This window comes from Sabethes cyaneus, chromosome 2, assembly GCF_943734655.1.
Source record: "Sabethes cyaneus chromosome 2, idSabCyanKW18_F2, whole genome shotgun sequence".
Taxonomy (NCBI): domain Eukaryota; kingdom Metazoa; phylum Arthropoda; class Insecta; order Diptera; family Culicidae; genus Sabethes; species Sabethes cyaneus.
Window position 1 is genome coordinate 53,068,151 of NC_071354.1, and position 18,790 is coordinate 53,086,940.

Below are 18,790 nucleotides of genomic sequence, written 5' to 3' on the forward strand. Positions count from 1 at the left end.
ATCTGACTAGCAGCAATTCCATTAGGTTTTTCCAAAATTTTGTGCTCCTTTTCGTTAAATATTAGACCTATATTTTTCACTCAATTTTAAAGACCAAAAAGACAATGCAATGGAGACACGTGGTGTTTTGTTTTTACATGATAGGAAGAGGGTAAAGTGAAAAGTTTATTAAAATATCTTTCATTTAGTTTTGAATTAATTGAGTTTACCCATTTCACAGCCTGCTTGGTTATTAATTAAAGGCATAAAATAACAAGAAAACTTGAAAAAGTATTTCTTAAAATCAGAAAATTTAGGCAAGCCTAGTGCACTCACAAGCAGCGTATTTCGCCTAGTTCACACAAAATCCAGTTTAACTGCTCCTTATTCGAGGAAGGCTCTCTTCACGCCTACCACAAAGAGGCTCGAATGCAGAGCAGTCTTCGTTCGAGGCACTGCTCACTTGGTTCTGGAATAAATTAAAAGCTTCAAAGCTAGCGCAGACACCTGCAGCAGCAAAGCGGCTCAACGAGCTTTTACGCAACTACGAGGCATCTAATCGGGAGAGATCAAAGAATTTTCGAGACAAGTGCCGTTGGCACTTTGATATGAATGCTGCAATATCAACGAGCCTTGCATAAGGCTGAACAGGACTCCCACCTAACCGCACTGATAGACAGTATCGGGCCATAAAAAAAGCTTTTCCGATTGCACTTGCCACTGCCAAAGTCCACAGAAAAAACCTAATTTCCATAGGGAAATGAAAGAAAAACAATCGATACCCTACAAATAGAAATCATCATCACTTGAAAAGCAAAACCATGTGAATGGGGCCTCGGTCATAGCCCCGAAGCAACCGATGTCCCTCCGATTCTAGCCTTCAAATCGAACCGATTTGTGGGAGGATTTTATCCATTTGACACTGCTTCTTCGGTTGCCCTTCGACGGTTGTTGGAACCGTTCGAAAGAAAGAAAAAAAACTGCTGAAATGGAAATTCATTTCAAATTTCAGTCAGTTCCGAACGAATAACGAACAAGCGCTTCTAGAATTCACACATCACAGCATCGTGGCATCCAGTTCGGTTCGGTCTTGGATGGAACTCTGTGTTTCGTACCCGTCACCCGCCGTGAATGCCAATATGGGAAACCATCCCAGCCACGTTGGAGCTCATTTCGATGAATCCGTTTGACGTATGAACGAGCTGCTACCAGGCCGGCGATGATACACGGTACGAAAACTGCTTGCTTTTGCATTTAAATTTGCCTGTTTGGTTACGGAAAGTAGAATGATAAACCGTCTGTGAAAACTTTTTTCATTTCTTTTAATGATACTACAAAATTTTGGTATTTTTTCCTGTGCACCAGCTATTAACGTTGAAACCGGCAAAGATGCTGCATTCCCCGATGAAAGCGCATCCTCCGCTAGCTGGCCGGCAGAGCGCCCGACAGTAGATCGATTAGATGTCGTCAGGCAAGCCTCGTATTAATTTTAGACGTGATACGGAAATACTTCCGTTTTCGTGCCGAACCTTGTTGTACTATTTTACTTGCTTTGCTTCACTGCTGGGAAGAAAACCACATCGGTTGATGTCGTAAGAACACAGGCATCTTTCTAGTCTGTGGCCCGGGAGGAACCGCATCTACAGGCTACACGTCTGCCACGCCCAGAACCGCTACCCCAAACCGAACTAGAGCAACATCCAATTCTTCCGGCTGGTTTTAATTATTGAAAATTAATTTCCTTCTGTCTAGATCTTCTTGAGAGCACTCATGGAAAGGCTTTTCTTCGGATGAGAGAATCGGACTTGCAGGGTCTTGCCTTCTTGCCGGGGTAATCATTTATTAATGGCTTGAAAATTTCGCCATTTCAAAAGCAGACAAGTCGAGAGCATCATCCGCTTTTGGGTGGGCGCCCACCAGTGGGTCCCATTAAGACTAAATGGCGTCTGAGCACGCAACGGGAGAGTGCCGGCCGGCCCATCCACAAGAAAAACCGAATCCAAGGATAATAAATGTATAAATTCAGATTGCCTAATCCTGTTAGAAGGATACGAGTGATTGTGGGTGCGGTCGAGAAAAGCCTCTGCTAGACGTTGCCTCAATCAAAGTTGTTCCCTTTTTTGCTGTGAAGAATAGCACGGCTCATGTAGCCGCAGCGATGCGAAACCTTCGTAAAAAAAGAACTATAACTCAAATAAATGTGGATCACAATTGTTTTGATCACAGAGCACGAATAGAAATAAAATAAAAATATACTTAGCTGTTTCCTCAAAACTGACAATAACAATAAAAACTTTTCAACTCAACAACCCGTGCAGCGAAACATCCTTAAAAAACAGTAGAAGTTTTTCATCTTTTGAACCACCTTAAGTACGAGAACTGAAAACTCGCCCATCAACCTCACCACATTGGTGTTGCAAAAATTGTGTAATTTATTCGCTGCTTGAAATCGATGTTATCCTACGCATCAAATGGTCAGGAATGCCCGGCCAAATTAGAGAAATGGCAAACCAAGCCCACGGCCGGCACCGGCCCACAACCGACAACTCCGGCGGGCAGGACACACCCAAATCAGACCGAGAATACCCGGTGCGGTAAACTTGATGGTGCAGATCCACTACGGATGGCTCTTTTTGTTTTTGCTGTTAGCCCCGGGACAATGCGTCGAGCAAAGCTTTCGAGATTAGCTGCGAAGAAATGTTCCACCATCGTCGTCGTCGTCGCAACTTGGATGACTGACAGCTAGCTCGGACTGTTGTTTTAAGCCGGTAGATCTTACGGTAGACGAGAAATGCCGCACACACAGCAACAGCAGCAGAAAGGACCGTTTGGATCCGGATCCGTGCGGTGCGATGCGGGGGCCAGTTTTGCAAGAAGGCGAAACTCTCTCTTTCGTTATCTCTGGCAGGGAAAAATCGGCTTTGTCTAAAATCAGACACGTCATTGTTGTGGAAGGGTTTTTTTCCCGAAGGGGGGAGATTGTTTCCCGGTCGAAAAGTTCGCATTATCTATAGGTAAAAAATAACATACAAAGTTCGGGTAGTGGGTGGAAAACAAGTTAGTTTTTTGCCGTTATTTTTTTTTTTTGCTTCTGGTACATACATCAAATGGATTGAATATCACGTAGCTTGAATTGCTGCTCAATAGTTGAATGTTATAGGGATGCAACCAAAACGTCCATTGTACAGAGGAACACCCTTACAGAAACATATTGGAACATCCCTAGTTCGAACCAAATGATCATTATTATCATCATGCTGTGCCACAGTGTACGCATCGGCTGCGGTTGAAGTTGTCAGTGCGGGACTTTCAGGAGAAAACGGGTCACGAAGTTGCCTGATTGGTGGTTCAATTTCTGCACGATGCTTTTTGCGAATCATTTCGAAGGTCATTATAGCGTTTCTTTTCGGTTGTTATTGCTTCCGTTGCCTTTAGTGCTTTCTCGGTCTATACTTTTTTTGTTGTTGCAATGCTTGCCTGCCATTCGTACATTCCTGGACAGTAGTAGACGAGTGAATAGTGAAATGATTCCGTTTCGTTTTTGCTTGTGACAAGTTTGGTCGCACCATTCGATGGTAGAAAACTATGGTAGGTACCTAGCTTAAATCATGAATGACCAGTTCAGTAATCATCATTCGGCGCACTAACGACAGTGATTGAAAAGTTCGAATATACCAAGCTTGAATTTGTAATTTTTGCTGCTGCTTTTATGTTTAAGGGGATATGAGCAGTCATTAACCTTTAGAATTTGGGAAGCAGTTTTTGAGCCTAAAACAAAAGATGTGTTTTTAGAAATGTATTCACTGTATTCTTCTTGCCAATCTGAACATAATGAATATATTTTCACGAACAGAATTTTTATTTTAATAAAAAAAACTGCTTTTGAAATCCACAGAATCAATTACGACTCATTTCTCCTTAAAAGTAAGTGATGCCGAATCTCTAGAGTTTTGAAGCTGGTTTCTTTGTAGATCTTTGAATTTCATTAAACTTTGCGGAAGATGAAGTCACTGCATCATATGGTTTGCGAGATATAATTGACTTTCTGTTGTGACCCCCTTAAAATCAGTTTATTAAACTTTTTGTACACAAAACCTCATCTAACAGGTTTGAAATGTTCTACAAACTTTTTGATACCATAAAAATACGTAACTTTCTAGAAGATGTAAATATCGTTACGGATGGCAACTAAAATTTTTGAATTGTTTTCTCAAGCTGTCAAAAGAAGACAAAGATACATGCAGAAGATCTGATTTACCGAAATTAAAGATACATTATACATTGTTGAAAAAAAATTAGTGTACATTTGAAAACGGTCCGTAATCGGCTCTTCGGCGAAGCTTTCGTTTGACGTCGAAACAGGAGCGTTGTACAGCCGTCATGTTAACTTTGCGAATGCATCTCTTGATTTTACCAATCAACTGTTTGCAATTCGTGGCTCTCCAGTTATTTTTGTACACCAAGGAACTCAAAATACCGAAGAAATCTTGATAGGGCGCACTGAGACAGGTTTTTCGGGTCGTGATATTTGGATAAACATGGAATCGAATTGTGTTTTTTGGCGTAATGCGATGATTTGCTTCAAATATTCGTCTGGTGCATCTTAATTGATAACCAAACCAGAGGGCTTGTTGTTGAAGAAACGAGAAAGAGAACGATGTCCTTCTGCGTCCATAATTTTGGCTGGTCTTCCACTACCTTGCTTGCGAATAATTGTTGGGCATCTTAGGATATGGTAAACAGTCGAAGCCGCTACATATTTGCTTTTTAAATATTGTACCGTATACTTTTTGCCGAGATTTCTGTTGCAGTTCGTAGAAGTGTACAACGCACTCCCGAAATGCTTCTTGTTTCGGAGCCATTTTTAGCAAAACTGGGCAAGCATAAACAAAATAAAAAATATTAACAAAAAGAGGAGAGAGAGAGCTAACACATACATACACTCATTTCTCTCTGAGCTCATTTGGCGTTGAGCATGAGGGTCGTGAAAAAATTCCAAAATTTTAGTTGCCAACCGTTATGTTGCTTTAGGCGTGGTACACTAATTACGTAACGCAAAAATTATAGTTTTTTGACCCCCTCCCTCCCCTATGTAACAATAAGTAACGCTTGGCATAGTCGCCCTTTAAATTACGTAACGTTAACTACACCTCCCCCACCCTATCATTGAATGAAAATCGCACTATCCGTTTATCAAGTGGAAATCAAGGCTAAAATAGAGTTACACAGCTGAAACAGCAATTACCTCAGCATCACCCCATTTTGCATGTTGGGCCAAACGGTTTTCAGCTGCTCAGATTTATTCAGCAAAAAATAATTCCGTATTTTTTTTCAATTTGATAAATTTGTTACGTAACTCTTCTTAAGATTCCCCCTCCCCCCTACGTAACAAAAATTAAAGTTGTTTGATAGATCTGAGCCGCAATTTTCAAATAATAATAAGTTGCAGAAAGTTTATCATTGCATTATTGCTAATATGTTGGAAAAATAAGTTTTAAATACTTTTTTTGCGCATTTCTTTATGTAACTTTTAAACCACAAGCCCAATCAGCATAAAATTTGGAGGTTATAGCTTTAAAATGGTCTCCTTTCATTTGCAATTAATTTTGTTCAAATCGATTGAGGGACCTCTGAGAAAATGAGGGCTCGTATTTTTTGTATTTTTATGCATAACTTTTGAACTGAACGCCCGATCAATATGAAATTCAATAACGAACAATGGGACAACTAGACCTTTCATTTGATACTAAGATCATCGAAATCGGTCCAGCCATCTCTGAGAAAAGTGGGCTTACATACATACACAAACACACACACACACACACACACACACACACACACACACACACACACACACACACGCGCACAAATATAAGGAGTGGTTCAAAATTTTGAGAAAACCAGTGCACTGCAGTGTTTTGTTGTTTTCCAACAATTGTGTCGCGTGGACTTTTCTGAAACAAACGGTTTGAAATACGCACTTAAGCCAATCAACGCTCGGTCATGTTCAATGAGAACGGGAGCCATTTAGCATAACTACCATTTGGCATAATTCCTCAAAAATCATTTTATGACATTTCATAAACGATTTAGCCGTCGTCGGCATGTATAGAAAACGAGAAAGTCACTTTCACCTATTGTAAACTGAGCCAACTGGGGCTCTTGCAAGCTAACAGCTGACAGCCGCACATAGGAGTATTTGCCCCAAAAAGCTGGCCAAAATTCTAAATTGCTTTTTTCCAGTCGATATTGATAAAACATGATCAGAAATTAAATATTTCCTAATTCTGCATATTAAGTTCAAGAAATTGCCAACTAATCCACTGTAAAGTGCAATTCATGTCTTTCTCTTATATTTGTAAAAAACCGATTAAGAACATAACCATTTATTAGGTGTTGGGATGTGTGTATGTATGTGTGTCTGTATGTATGTGAGCTAGTAGAGGTGTATGTGTGATGTAAGAGTGTATGTATGTATGTAAATGTGTAGGTGTGTACGTATACGTATAGAAGCATCACATTCTAGTCTTCTGTTTCATAGTCGCTGCATTTCTCATGTTCTTCAGTTTGAAATTGATTTACCTCCAACATATTCAACGTTTCGGTCGAAAAAGGTTTGCTTTTTTTTCTTGGTATCGACCTTGAGTTACTAAGCAATGGATCCGAACTAAGCAGAAGTCTATTCAAAACATCTCTGTTGCATTGTGTTCTTGAAAACTTCCTACCAAAGTTTTATTTAGTACAGTATATTGTTTTTTATTAAGAATAATTTAAACATACCTTCCGAAGTTTACACTATAATTTCGAAAGTGTTTGAAACCGTGAATACATACCTAATATGAGAATAAAAGAAATTTAAAATTAACTAAGCCCATCATGTACTTCCTCGAATCACTCTAGAACTCGATGGCAAACCCAATAGAAGTCAAATCATATACCTTAATGCCCAGAGCCGAATAACTTCCGTTAACCTCCGCGAAAGTGGTCAGTTTACTGATTTGTTGATCGGACTATAGTCATTACTACGGTACATGTACGGTAACCATAAGGAGGGTTCTCCGTAACATTGAATTGATTCTCTATAAATGACTTTGAACGAGTGTGTCAAATGGTTCAGGGCGAGACAAACGCAGACTGTGACTGTTGCCGGCGATCTGCAAGTAAGCCTTTCTTACCCCGTTCGAAAGGTGCCGGTCTTACTCCCATGGCACGTTTTTTAAGAAGACGATTTTTATACATTTATTAATCATATTTCTACTTAAATCTCACTGATGAAAAACCATACTAGCTAGAATATATAAAAACTTAAAATTTAGTTTGAAACTTCTTCTGAGAAATAAAGCTTAAAACCTATTCGCGAAAAGTTACAACGGGCTGCGCATCAGCGACACTCGCGTTTTTTTTGTTTATTATTTTGATATTTGACGATTTAGTAAGCTCGATCTGTTTTAAAACATCTGAAATAATGAATACAAATATGTTGAGTGTTTAATAACACAATTGATTAATGCATTCTAGTAAAACTCTATTGGTGCTGGTCTTATCTCCTGTGCCAGTCTTACCCGCACGACTCCTACCTTAAAATAATTAAATGTCTAAAAAACGACAAAGCGGAACCATGCGGAAGATTTTTCGATTCTACTATATTCTGTGATGTTTGACCTAGCTGATGGTGATTGAAATTTTGCCGGGACATGCTCGGAAGGTTACTAAAACATTGATTAAAGTATCAAGACCTTACCACTATTTGTGGGGTAATTTTCGTAATCACCATTCGTATCGAAGACATTCATTTATTTTATGCAATTATACATGAAAACTATTGAAAAACATTCTTCTTTGCTGATAAATACTTACCCATGGTGAATAGACACTATTTCACTCGGATTTTTAGGTTTTTGCACCAACGAGCGGAAGAACGCATTTTAAAAGCGAAAAAATTTACTGCCGAATGGCGTTCTAAATAGGTCGCTTACTGAGCGAAGAAAAGCATGAATTCAATTCAAAATCATACTAACGTGGCTAGTAGACTATGCTGAGATTACAGATACTACATATAAATAAAAATCATGCATTTCATATTTCGGACTTATGGCCAACTTTTTGGGTCAAATACTCCTATGTGAGCCGGTGCAAAACATTCGTCTATTACGCCTAATGCGTTTATATCTGACTTCCATATGCCCAACGTCCATATGCCTAATGGAATACACCCATTCATAACGGAATTTTGAGGTAGGACTACGTCTTTGTTTACTATACTGGGACTGGGTAGCACTTTGTGAAAACGAAAAAAGATGTGTAACGTTTGAATGAAAGATTTCAAATGCTAATTCAAATGCGTCATAACAAAACCTTGATATAAGACCACAGAGTATAGACGGCTTAGTGGTGTAATTGGTTAAATAACACGCTCAACTAGAGATTGGAAGCTGTGAGTTCGACTCTCACCTTCGCTCTATATTTTTGGCCTAATATCAAGAATTTTCAGTTTGCCTGAATTTACATTTCTCGCATTAAGCATTTATTCTTCCACAACAGAAAAGTAAAGCCGACTGCTATACATCGTTGAAAAGAAAAGAAAAAAGAAAATACGTAGTGGATCCTCACATTACATGTAACCGCTGGCTCGAACGGTTATCGACTGACTGTTGCTAAGCGCAAACCGAATAGCTATATGTCTATCAATCTGTGCGGCTGCAACAAATACAGTCAACAAAAATATATTCGCGCTGGATAAATGTGCGAATGAATGATAGAATCAGGCAAGCGTCATAACAAAACCTTGATATAAGACCACAGAGTATTGACGGTTTAGTGGTGTAATTGGTTAAACAACACGCTCAACTAGAGATTGGGAGCTGTGAGTTCGACTCTCACCTTCGCTAAGTCTATATTTTTGGCCTAATATCAAGAATTTTCAGTTTACCTGAATCTACATTTCTCGCATTAAGCATTTATTCTTCCCCAACAGAAAAGTAAAACCGACTGCTATACGTCGTTGAAAAAAAATATGCTAATAACTACTAAGCTACTGTACGGATAGATAAAATGATCAGCAATTTTATGGGGGGCTATACAAATGAAAGACAAAGTTCATCAAAACTCGAGAACTAATCAAGCAAATTGAACCAAATTTGGAATGTGGAGGTTTCAGAAGGTAGAATTTTTTTCTATGGTGTACTGAGACCTCTTCTGCTTAAGAAGGGGGGCTTCCATACAAATGAAACACAAATTTCTTCATAACTCGAGAACTAATCAAGCGAATGGAACCAAATTTGGCTGGGTTATTGTAGGCATGAATTTATTTTATGATGGTTTGAGGATACGGACTCATACAAATAAAACAGAAATTTTTGCGCGTGAGTCATACTTTCTGCCATGTAACAAGCTGTACGCTATGAAAGTAAACTAGTAAAACTTTTTCGGAGCAAAAGACAGTGAATCGAAGCCGCTAGCTTACGTGCCTGTTACCGTTCATGTCAAAAGAGAAGGACATTTGAACGGCACGTCATATTTGCGATGAACGTGCTCTGACTTTAATATTGTTTGTAACCAATGGCCCTTTTAGAGGCCACAAGCGAGTTAAAGTAAGATTATTGAATCATGTCAAACTACGCATAAGCATATTCATATACCATTTCAACTTTCATGAAGCACACAAGTGATTTTTAAAAGAAATCTCTGTCTCATTGGTTGCAGGCCTCGTACTTACAAATCCCCGTCCACGTATTTTCAAAGCGACCATTGCATTCTATAAAGAATTGAATTTGAATATTTCGCTCTTCTCTTTTAAAACTTCAATTATACAATGGCACTAACAGATTCTTATAAACATACATATGCCAGAAATGAAGTTTACATTAGTTCTTGATCTAATTATCTGTTATAGTCCTACGCCATCCTCTCGTACAACCCTTACTGCCGTATACCTTGTAGTTTTTAAGTAATGCTGACTCCAAAATGTTCAACATTGAAAATTTTCAAACTTTTGATGGATCTGACAGAGAGAAAGTCCTAAATATTACACTCTGTTCTGCTAGGATCAATCAAGAGTTGGCAGTATAGCACATTTCAAACAAAATGCTCATATCTGAGCGTATGATTCCATAATTTATGCATAGACTTTACAATATTCTCTGCGGTTTGATAATTAGAATGTCGGCATTGTTAATAAACTGCAGTAATTGGGTTTATACACCAACTCAACTCAACAATCTCGATTGATTCACAAATATTGATTTCCAAATTAAGAAATCGTACATCGCAGGCGAGTAATTGGAAACTCTTGGGGACTTAAACCCGAAAACACATAGGCTTGTATACAGTCATTGCCAGACCAATACTAGCGCATGGTAGTCTTATTTGGTGACAGAAGAGGGAATGTATGACTGTTGAGCAATCTGCAACAGTCTTGAGATGGCTCCGTTGGTCATTATTATTTAATATTTATTTAATTTTTTTTATTTTTATTCATCTGGCCACCCAGGGTTTCATGAATTGAATTGGATGGGGAAAAGCCGCAGTCTTAAGTCTTAAAAAATTCCATGATCTAAGGTTTCTAGGTGGAAAGTTGATCTCGCCTATCAGCAGCTTTTCTACATATATTTCTTCGTTTAGCTAAACCATGGGCGTAGCGGCGGGGAAGGGGGCGGGGGGGTTCAAACCCCCCCCCCCCCCCCAGAGCCATCTCGCACGTTGAGTCCCTCTGTTCTGGGTGCCGGTGGGGTTGTTGTGAAAAACTGTTTTCCTTACGACCTGTCCACCGTGGCTTACCGATTTTCGCCAAATGTACGTCTCCCCAAGCAGTCCCAAGCTTTCAACCAGTGGTTAGTTTGCCCCAACAGCAGTATCTATTACCCTTGATTCATGCACCTCCGCTGCTCTTAGCTTTCAGCTTGTGCTCCTCCAAATGTCGTCCGCAAAGGCGCGTAAGCCCTGCATCAGTATTGTCAAATCTATAAGAACTATCGGTCTAGTAGGGGGGCTCTGTAGCCGCAAGGTAACTGTGTCTGCTTTGACAAGCGAATGGTCATGGGTTCGAATCTTAGTAGAATCAGGCCACTCGATGTCAAAGTGACTTTAGCATGGGTTTATTCTCTGGCCCCTCATCACCCTTCCTTCATGCTGAGTTCTACATTATCCCGAAGACGTTTCTTATGGTTAGTATACTGGTATGAGGACCTATTGAGGTAATGGTTTTGAACCTCATGCGGACTCACCAGTGCTAACTATAATGAGGCGAAACAGGTTTGGTATAGTAGGACATGCATCGAAGCAAGGGTAAAACCCTCAACACATAAGCACGCATAAAAAAATATAAGCTTATCGTTTACTCTATAACGATTAAAGCACAGAAATGCAGTGCAGAATACAACATACACCCGGGCAACATTACAATAGATCAATAATGTTGTAGTCAAAGTGATAAGCTCATACAAAAAAAAAATCATTCTAGTAGGGGGTTCCTACGGCGGCTTATGCCTTTTGATCGTAGCTTTTTGCGAAGGGCAAAGCAGGTTCGATGTCCTGTTTGAATACGCCGCTTGTTTTATCTGAGATTGAGTGCGACGGTATCTATTACTGGATTCTCTGCGAGACAAATAGCTTTGTTAAATGTAAGAAGATTAGAACAATGTAACGTCCGAATAAATAGAATACTGTTGTCCGAGATAGTTTAGTTGCGTAATATAGATGGTCAAGTTAGTACGATCATGCGGTGTTTTATTCTGCCGGAAATTTGTCCTGTTTCGCTGTCCATTGAAAGCTGATACTATTCGTCTTCTGGCCCACAGGATAAGTTCAAAGATAGTGGGTATCGTTCTTTCGTCTGCGGATTTGTGCTGTCCGTAATTGGTGAGCACCGGTAACACCGCTGGATCTTCTTATTTGTGTTGTCCACGGCTATCAGCGATCCCATGTACGCGAACTCATCTACCACTTTTGGTTCGTCGCCGTCAACGATTACCGTCCGCGAAAAAAGCACGTTCGTTTCGTTTGAGCTTCTGTCATTCATGTATTTAATCTTCGACGCATTTATTTTAGGCCGAATCCTCCTAGCCACCGCTTTCTGTTTAGCGCAAATGGCCTCTGCAGTGGCAAAATTTCTGGTTTTAATATCAAAGTCACCTGCGTAGCCAAGAAGTTTGCTGCCTTTTCTGAAAATCAAATCTGAAATCACCGGTTTCGAAATCTGCTCGTCAGATCACTTCAAGAGCGAAGCTTAAAATCATGCAAGATAAGTTGTTAGCAGCACCTTCACTGCGTCTCAAGAGACTCGATCCGATGGACTCTAGCAGCTTCTCCCAGCCGAGATTCGAACATACGACGTATCTCAATGCCAACTGGGAGGCAAAATTTTAATATTTGGTTTCTATTATTTCAATACTATCTTTTAGTCAAAAGAACACTCAATTTCACCCAAAATAGCTTTTAACTGAAAATAATTCCCTATTTCCTGAATAAACTCCTTACGGTTAGGCTATGTCAGTTTTTTTTAGTAAACCCCCTCCCCCCCCCAACATTTCTAGTTACGCTTATGAGCTAAACTATTCATATCAAGTGGCAACGCTTAACATAGAGTAGCAATTCCATTGGGTTTCTCCAAGACAGCTATCTTAACGCATAGTTCAGGACCCTTGCTTGAATAGCTTCGATCCTATTTGATCAAATAGCTGAGTGTGGGCTCCAAATGGCAGCTGAGGTTTCTACTACGCTCGTAAATAGCACGGCAAGTCTTATAATAAATCCCAAATTTCTATTCACCTTTGCAATGACATGGTAATAGTGGTTTCTAAAGGACATTTAATCATCCATAAGTACACCTAGATCATTAATTACCGTTAAACCCCTGAATGGTTCTCTAATTTCAAAACAGTTCTAATGATTTGAGTTCTTTTTGTGTGAGAAAGAGATCACAGAGCGCTTGGACACACTCAGGACAAGCAAATTTCGAGCACACTAATCGTTAAAGTGATCCAGATGTCGCTGAGGTTTGATGCAATCAGCTGTCAAACGTACGCAAACGTAAGGCTGTACATCGTTAGCATTAATTAATTATCGGCCTGATGGTATAACCTTACACACGTCGTTGAAATATAATAAAAATAGCAATGGTCCCAGGTTACTCCCTTGTGGTACCCCCGAATAGTTCGTGAAGCATTGTGATTCATGATTTTCGCCAATAGAATGAGTTTGGGTTTCTGTGCATTCTGATACGACCGGAAATAAATCTGACAAGAAACATCAATTTTCAGTCCAGAACTGGCTTAATTAAACGTAGCATATTAACTAAACCATTCGATAATCACCTTTTCTTATTCCACTCATCTTTATCAGGTGAATAATGACACTTGTAAGATGAAGATACAAATTTTCCAAAATTATGCGGAACGTGACCAGTCCAGCCATAAATGCTGACACTTGATATAATAACGGGTTCGCCTTGAAATAAGTCATTCGTCGAAAATCAAATATTGAAAATTTTTACGTTCCACTCGATGAGTAATTATTATGAAGTACAATTTGTCCTGTGTTGAAGAACGAACAAGAAAACATAAAATTTTCTCTAATTTTGACACTACTATATTTCAAAAGTCCTAAATTCATTCCTTATAACCTCAGTAGTATCATTCTAACTTTCTGAGGTTAAAATCATTTTCCCGGAGCCATCCGAGGGTCAAATCGCTACCGTCAGATAAACCGCGAGGATTATTCAGCCTAATTACGGTTTATTTTTGCGAACACAAAACATCTTGTCTCAGCCGGGCCAAAATCAGTCATCCTGTCAAACCACATTCCACCAACCGACCGAGCGACGCTCGACGACAATAGCAAAACCGCACAACGGCCTATGGCGCGGGGGCGATGAACCGCTGCTGCTGCAATTAATCAAACTAAACTCTTATCAGCGCGGAGTCAATCTGGCCCACCGGTCCGTCTAATCGCGACCAGTCGGTCTGTCGGTCGGTCGGCCCCAAAAGGTTCTTACGTGGCGCGGCGTGGGTACGAATATGTTTTCCGATTTCATCAATCATTGGAGAGCGGCTTTCAAACAACATCGCACGCATTTACACCGATCGATGCGATGGGAAGCTGCGTTTAGGGTGACCGGCCCCGCTTACATTCGTTTGATTGATTTGCGGGTTGATCCGATAAGCGAAGAAAGCTCGCAATTCCGGTCGATATTTCTTACGCCAGCCGGTATTTGTGGTCACGTCAGGGTTGAACAGAATCTTTGATGGCGTCAATGAAAATTTCAACCGAAAAAGTATGGAAAATCAAAAATTTCAATTCCTGAAATATGACTACATAATTCTGTTTATCCTATTACACTTTCAACGTGAAAATCAAACAAAATTAAACGGGCAATCTTCCGTAGAAAATGCTCTCTGCAATCCTTCTTAACCACCCAAACCCCACTGGCCGTCGTAGCATTTCACGCAGATTGGGTCAATCTAGAAGGGCAATTAATCAAAGTATCCGGAATAAATTAGGCCTAAGGGAACCAACCTTTTTGCCGTCGCGGAACTTGACGGTTCCTTCGATAATTGAGCTAATATCCACCATTTCGCCTCTCTATCGGGTTCGGCTGCGAACGTGACCTGGGAAGAGCACCTTTTTCACCGCTCTTTTTGCTCGCGAACACTTTCGAAACTTTGCTGCCACAATCACGGAGCTCGGTACGTGCGCCGTTCGGCGTAAAACTTTGCAAACATTCAATTTTTTTTCCTGTCGAGCACACGCAATCAATAGATCAACGACGAATCAAACACAATTTTGGCACACTATTTTCGTTTCGGACTCAGGTATCTGTTTCAAACTGTTGTTATTATGGGCTGCGATGGCTGGAAGAACGATCCACGGAGCCGGACGCGCAATCTGTGTGTGAGGGGCGCCCCAAATCCATCAATCACATCACAAAGCGTCGGCCCGTTCCAACCCCAAAGGGTCAACTGCGCGCAATATTATATTTGAACCTTTTTTCACGCCACGCTGTCGGACGTTTGCTGGCCTGACCCGCGCTCACCTCGCCACACTTACGCACTCACTACTTGGCCGCGGCCTGTCACTGTTTGGATTTTAATTAAGCGAAAACGCACTGCTTCGGAATAAACATTTTCCGATAGGTCAGTCCAGACATCGTCAATAATAAATGAGACCCAAATCAATTATTCATGGCTTGCAGTCCAGGCCCGGAACCTGAAAGTGTCCCACAGCGCGAGTACTGATTGGCCGCCGGGAGACATATAGGTAAGTCCCTGGCCAGAAGCACTCTAGCGCGTACAATCCAGGGCCCAACCGAAGCGTGAAATTCGTCCTGAGGCCTGCCGGATTGCACTCAATTCCGCGGACCTTAATTTCCGGTGGATCGCATCACTTTTTTTGTCCGTTATTGTTGTTGTTGTCGTGTCTGACTACTGTGTCCGGTGTACGGAACATTTGTCCGGCCCGGATTGAAGCTGGCCTCGGAGATGCGGGATTTACTTTCCGGTGCCGCACAGCCGCGGACAACAGTCAACGACGATGGTGTGGATGGTGATTAATTTTTTTTTTTCACTGCGTGTTTCTCTATGTCACTACCGGTGGCGGTGGTTTCTTGTTAGCGGTAAAGCCGAAATAAATTTCATCTGACCGAGTTTCGGACTCGGACCGGCACACAACCAACCAACGCTACGATTACGATTACGACTATTTGGCACACGTTTGCATTAAGCTCGTCGTTGCATGAAGCGCCCGTTTTTCTTCCGCTTTCCACTGGCACACTGTAATCAGCTGCTGGGTAATTTATATGTTGCACTGGAACTGATTGCGCTTTTCATTTATTGTCAGTTTTACTTTTTTTTTTATTTTTTGGGTATTTTTGATGCATTCACTGACTGCCTATCATATGTATTTGGCACTAATTATTTCACTGTGATTTCTTCTACCTGCGAATGAAACAACACTAGAACTGGTGGTGCGCTGAATGTAGCAACTGCGATTCGAATTAATTGGAAATTTCTCTGTACAATAGCGAAAGTCCGATTAATTAATTTCTTGTTTGAAAGTATCCAAAACTTGAAATATTTTGACTTGTTTACCTCTACATTATCAAGGGTTTATTAAGCAGAAAAGCTCAATTAATCAAGATGAATTCATCTAATCATTATTAACAAAGCAAAATTCACTAGACAAGAGTCGTTATCAGGTCCTAAACGTGTATCAAATAATTGAAATCAATGCCATCTGAAGATTGCATCTTTTTCAAGTCCTCCTCATATCACAAGCTGCCACATTCTACGACTGAGATTTTCCTTTTGGCACTACCTCCTCCCTTCACTACTGCTGCTGCAAGCAGTCCGTTCAATTTTCCCATTGGATCACAAACGATATTAATTAATTTATCGGAAACAGTCCTCGCACAGACCGCACACGGACGTCTATTCATTCATTAGTGGCCAGTGTTTCTGCCGAGTTCAGATATGCGGCATGATCTCGAACTAGGCCTGACCGCCAATGGTTCCAGGTTTAAACAACACACTCCAGAGGAACCAGGAATGGATGCAGCCGACCAAGCAAGGCTTGAAGGCTTTTAGTCGCCCACCAAGCTCAGCTCAGTTCAGCGCGATTGAGGGTCGGAACCTTGGCCCCATGGCATTACCACCGAACATAGCACCTAACGAAGCTGCAGGATGATTCGGTAAATATCGGTGGCAACGATGAGGATGAGCAAGCTCAAATCCTGCGACTACACGAGTGAGTGGGCTCATCCACCGATAAGTATTATCAGCAATTTATTCAATATTTCATTTTTTCCACACAATAGCCTAACGAAGGTAAATCGAGAAAATATGAATAAATAAAATTTCATTCAAACTGAAGAGGATCTTCGTTCGCACCTCGCAGCGTCATGCCGTTCGTTGGCTTGATTTTGCACAATGTCGTTTGGGGATTTTTTTTTCTCTTCAGGCCCTCAACCACCAGCGCACATCTCAATTCACAGACAATCCGGCTATAACAATGCTCACTAGAGTGGAGTGCTGTACGTACCCGTGCTGTACGAGTTTCCCGGTTACACACTATGTACTCTCGCAATCCACCACGTTCTGTACTATTCGGTGATTTTTCGCGTGAAACGTTAAAATATTTTCCACCACATCGACTACACAGTTGCTTTTCCCCCTTTCGGAACGTCGGTACGTCGAGACGGCGAGAACAAACCGCGCCAAACAAGGATCTTCACTTTGTTCCGAAGCTTTTCCCGTACTTCTTCTACCACCCAGCGCCACACGTTTCACAATTTTTACCTTTCAGTTATCTTCACCGAAAAACACCGAAGGGGGGAGGGGGGTTACTCGTGCCAGACTTCTGCAATTATCCAGCAACCCCTAGCGCAGTATGGCAGCACCACCGGCGCTTACATGTTGAAAGGAAAACCGCGGCGTTCGCACATGAAACCGGAAGTTCCTAGCTTCCGGCCGTCGAGACGTGGCTCGTATCGTGCGCCTGAATTTCGCCAACCCCGTAGCGCAAAATGTTCTGCACAAACACATACACTTTCCACGGTGGCCACCCGGCTAGTTTGATAGGGAACAGAACCGCTACTCCGAATAAAACCCCGCGCCGCGATAGAAATCCCGTGTACGCACTGCTTCACGGCTGAACGCGAACTAAACAACAATGCCGTCGAGCCATGCTGCGCGCATGTTATTGCGACCAGCATTCAATGGTGATACGAACATCGCGAGCATAGCCGAACGGGAGAGTGTGCCTGCTAGCTGCTACCCAAAACGGAACGCTGGATGCGATGGCCATCATGCGAGAGCATCAAGAGCAGCTGTTTTGGTAGCGCTCAGCCCAAGTGGCAGCAAATGAATTGGTCCTTCGTGTGTTTTGCAGACGCCGGCAGCATAAATTTTGTTCCCGGGATATGAATGAAATGAACTCGCTGTGCTGATGCTGGCAGTTTCCTGCTGCCGCCGGAGCGAACGGAGTTGTTTTTGTTCATCCGGCTCGCGTGGGAGTGAAGCATGTGGTCCACAGACACGCACACACGCCACGCCGGGTGCCACTGCGAGAGTGATTTATGTGTTTTCGGGTGAGTGAGTGAGAGATAGGGGAAAAAGGCCAGGCGAGTGTTGGCTGATTAGACGACTCCTAGCGACGAATAGTAAAAACACCGGAAAATAAATTCTGCTGCGTGAGGACCACGGCGTAGTACCGTTCTGATTCAAACTTAGAGCAGTCTTAAACTTCGAACACTTAGAATAAAATGCTCGTTAGTATCGCCATTATGATAAAATATTATGCTTATTGTATACCATCGGATACAGGGCATTCAAACGAACATGGAAGGTCGACCAATGCAATGACAAAAAAACGGTAAAAAAATTAATTTTCGATTTGGTAGGATTTTGCATGAAAAACACGTTTTCACTGTTAAACTTGAGTTAAAAACGCTTTGATATTAATGTCAATGACATGCTCAGCCCTAAAGAGAGGATAGGGCACCGATCTTTCAAAAACATGCTTTGGCCGGCCAAAGGTTAAAAATTTCGGACTTCCGACTCTGGTTACGAGATTCTTTTTCATTGAATGTATGCCGGAACATGTATGCCAGCGTCGATCCACTACGGGATTCGAAATTCAATTTGCAACTAAACTTAAAACGTTAATTTGATTTCTTGGACTTAACGTTTCATTTGAAATTGGGCTTAAAACTGAACTGAAAATGGGACTTGCAATTGGACGTGAAATAGGATTTGGAATGGGACTTGACATAGGACGCAAAATAGCACTACAATAGGATTTCGAATTTGGCAACAAATGC

At 41.3% G+C, this 18,790-nt stretch overlaps 1 protein-coding gene across 1 annotated transcript in view; it reads right to left on the minus strand.

The window, feature by feature from the left end:
- Positions 1 to 14,603, minus strand: part of LOC128737902 (uncharacterized) — a 237,860-nt gene extending 223,257 nt beyond the window's left edge. Inside the window, exon 1 of the mRNA XM_053832667.1 lies at positions 14,491 to 14,603. Coding sequence (XP_053688642.1) covers positions 14,491 to 14,547 — 57 coding nt within the window. The 5' untranslated portion in view covers positions 14,548 to 14,603. The remainder of the gene's footprint in view (positions 1 to 14,490) is intronic.
- Between the last annotated feature and the right edge of the window lie 4,187 nt (positions 14,604 to 18,790).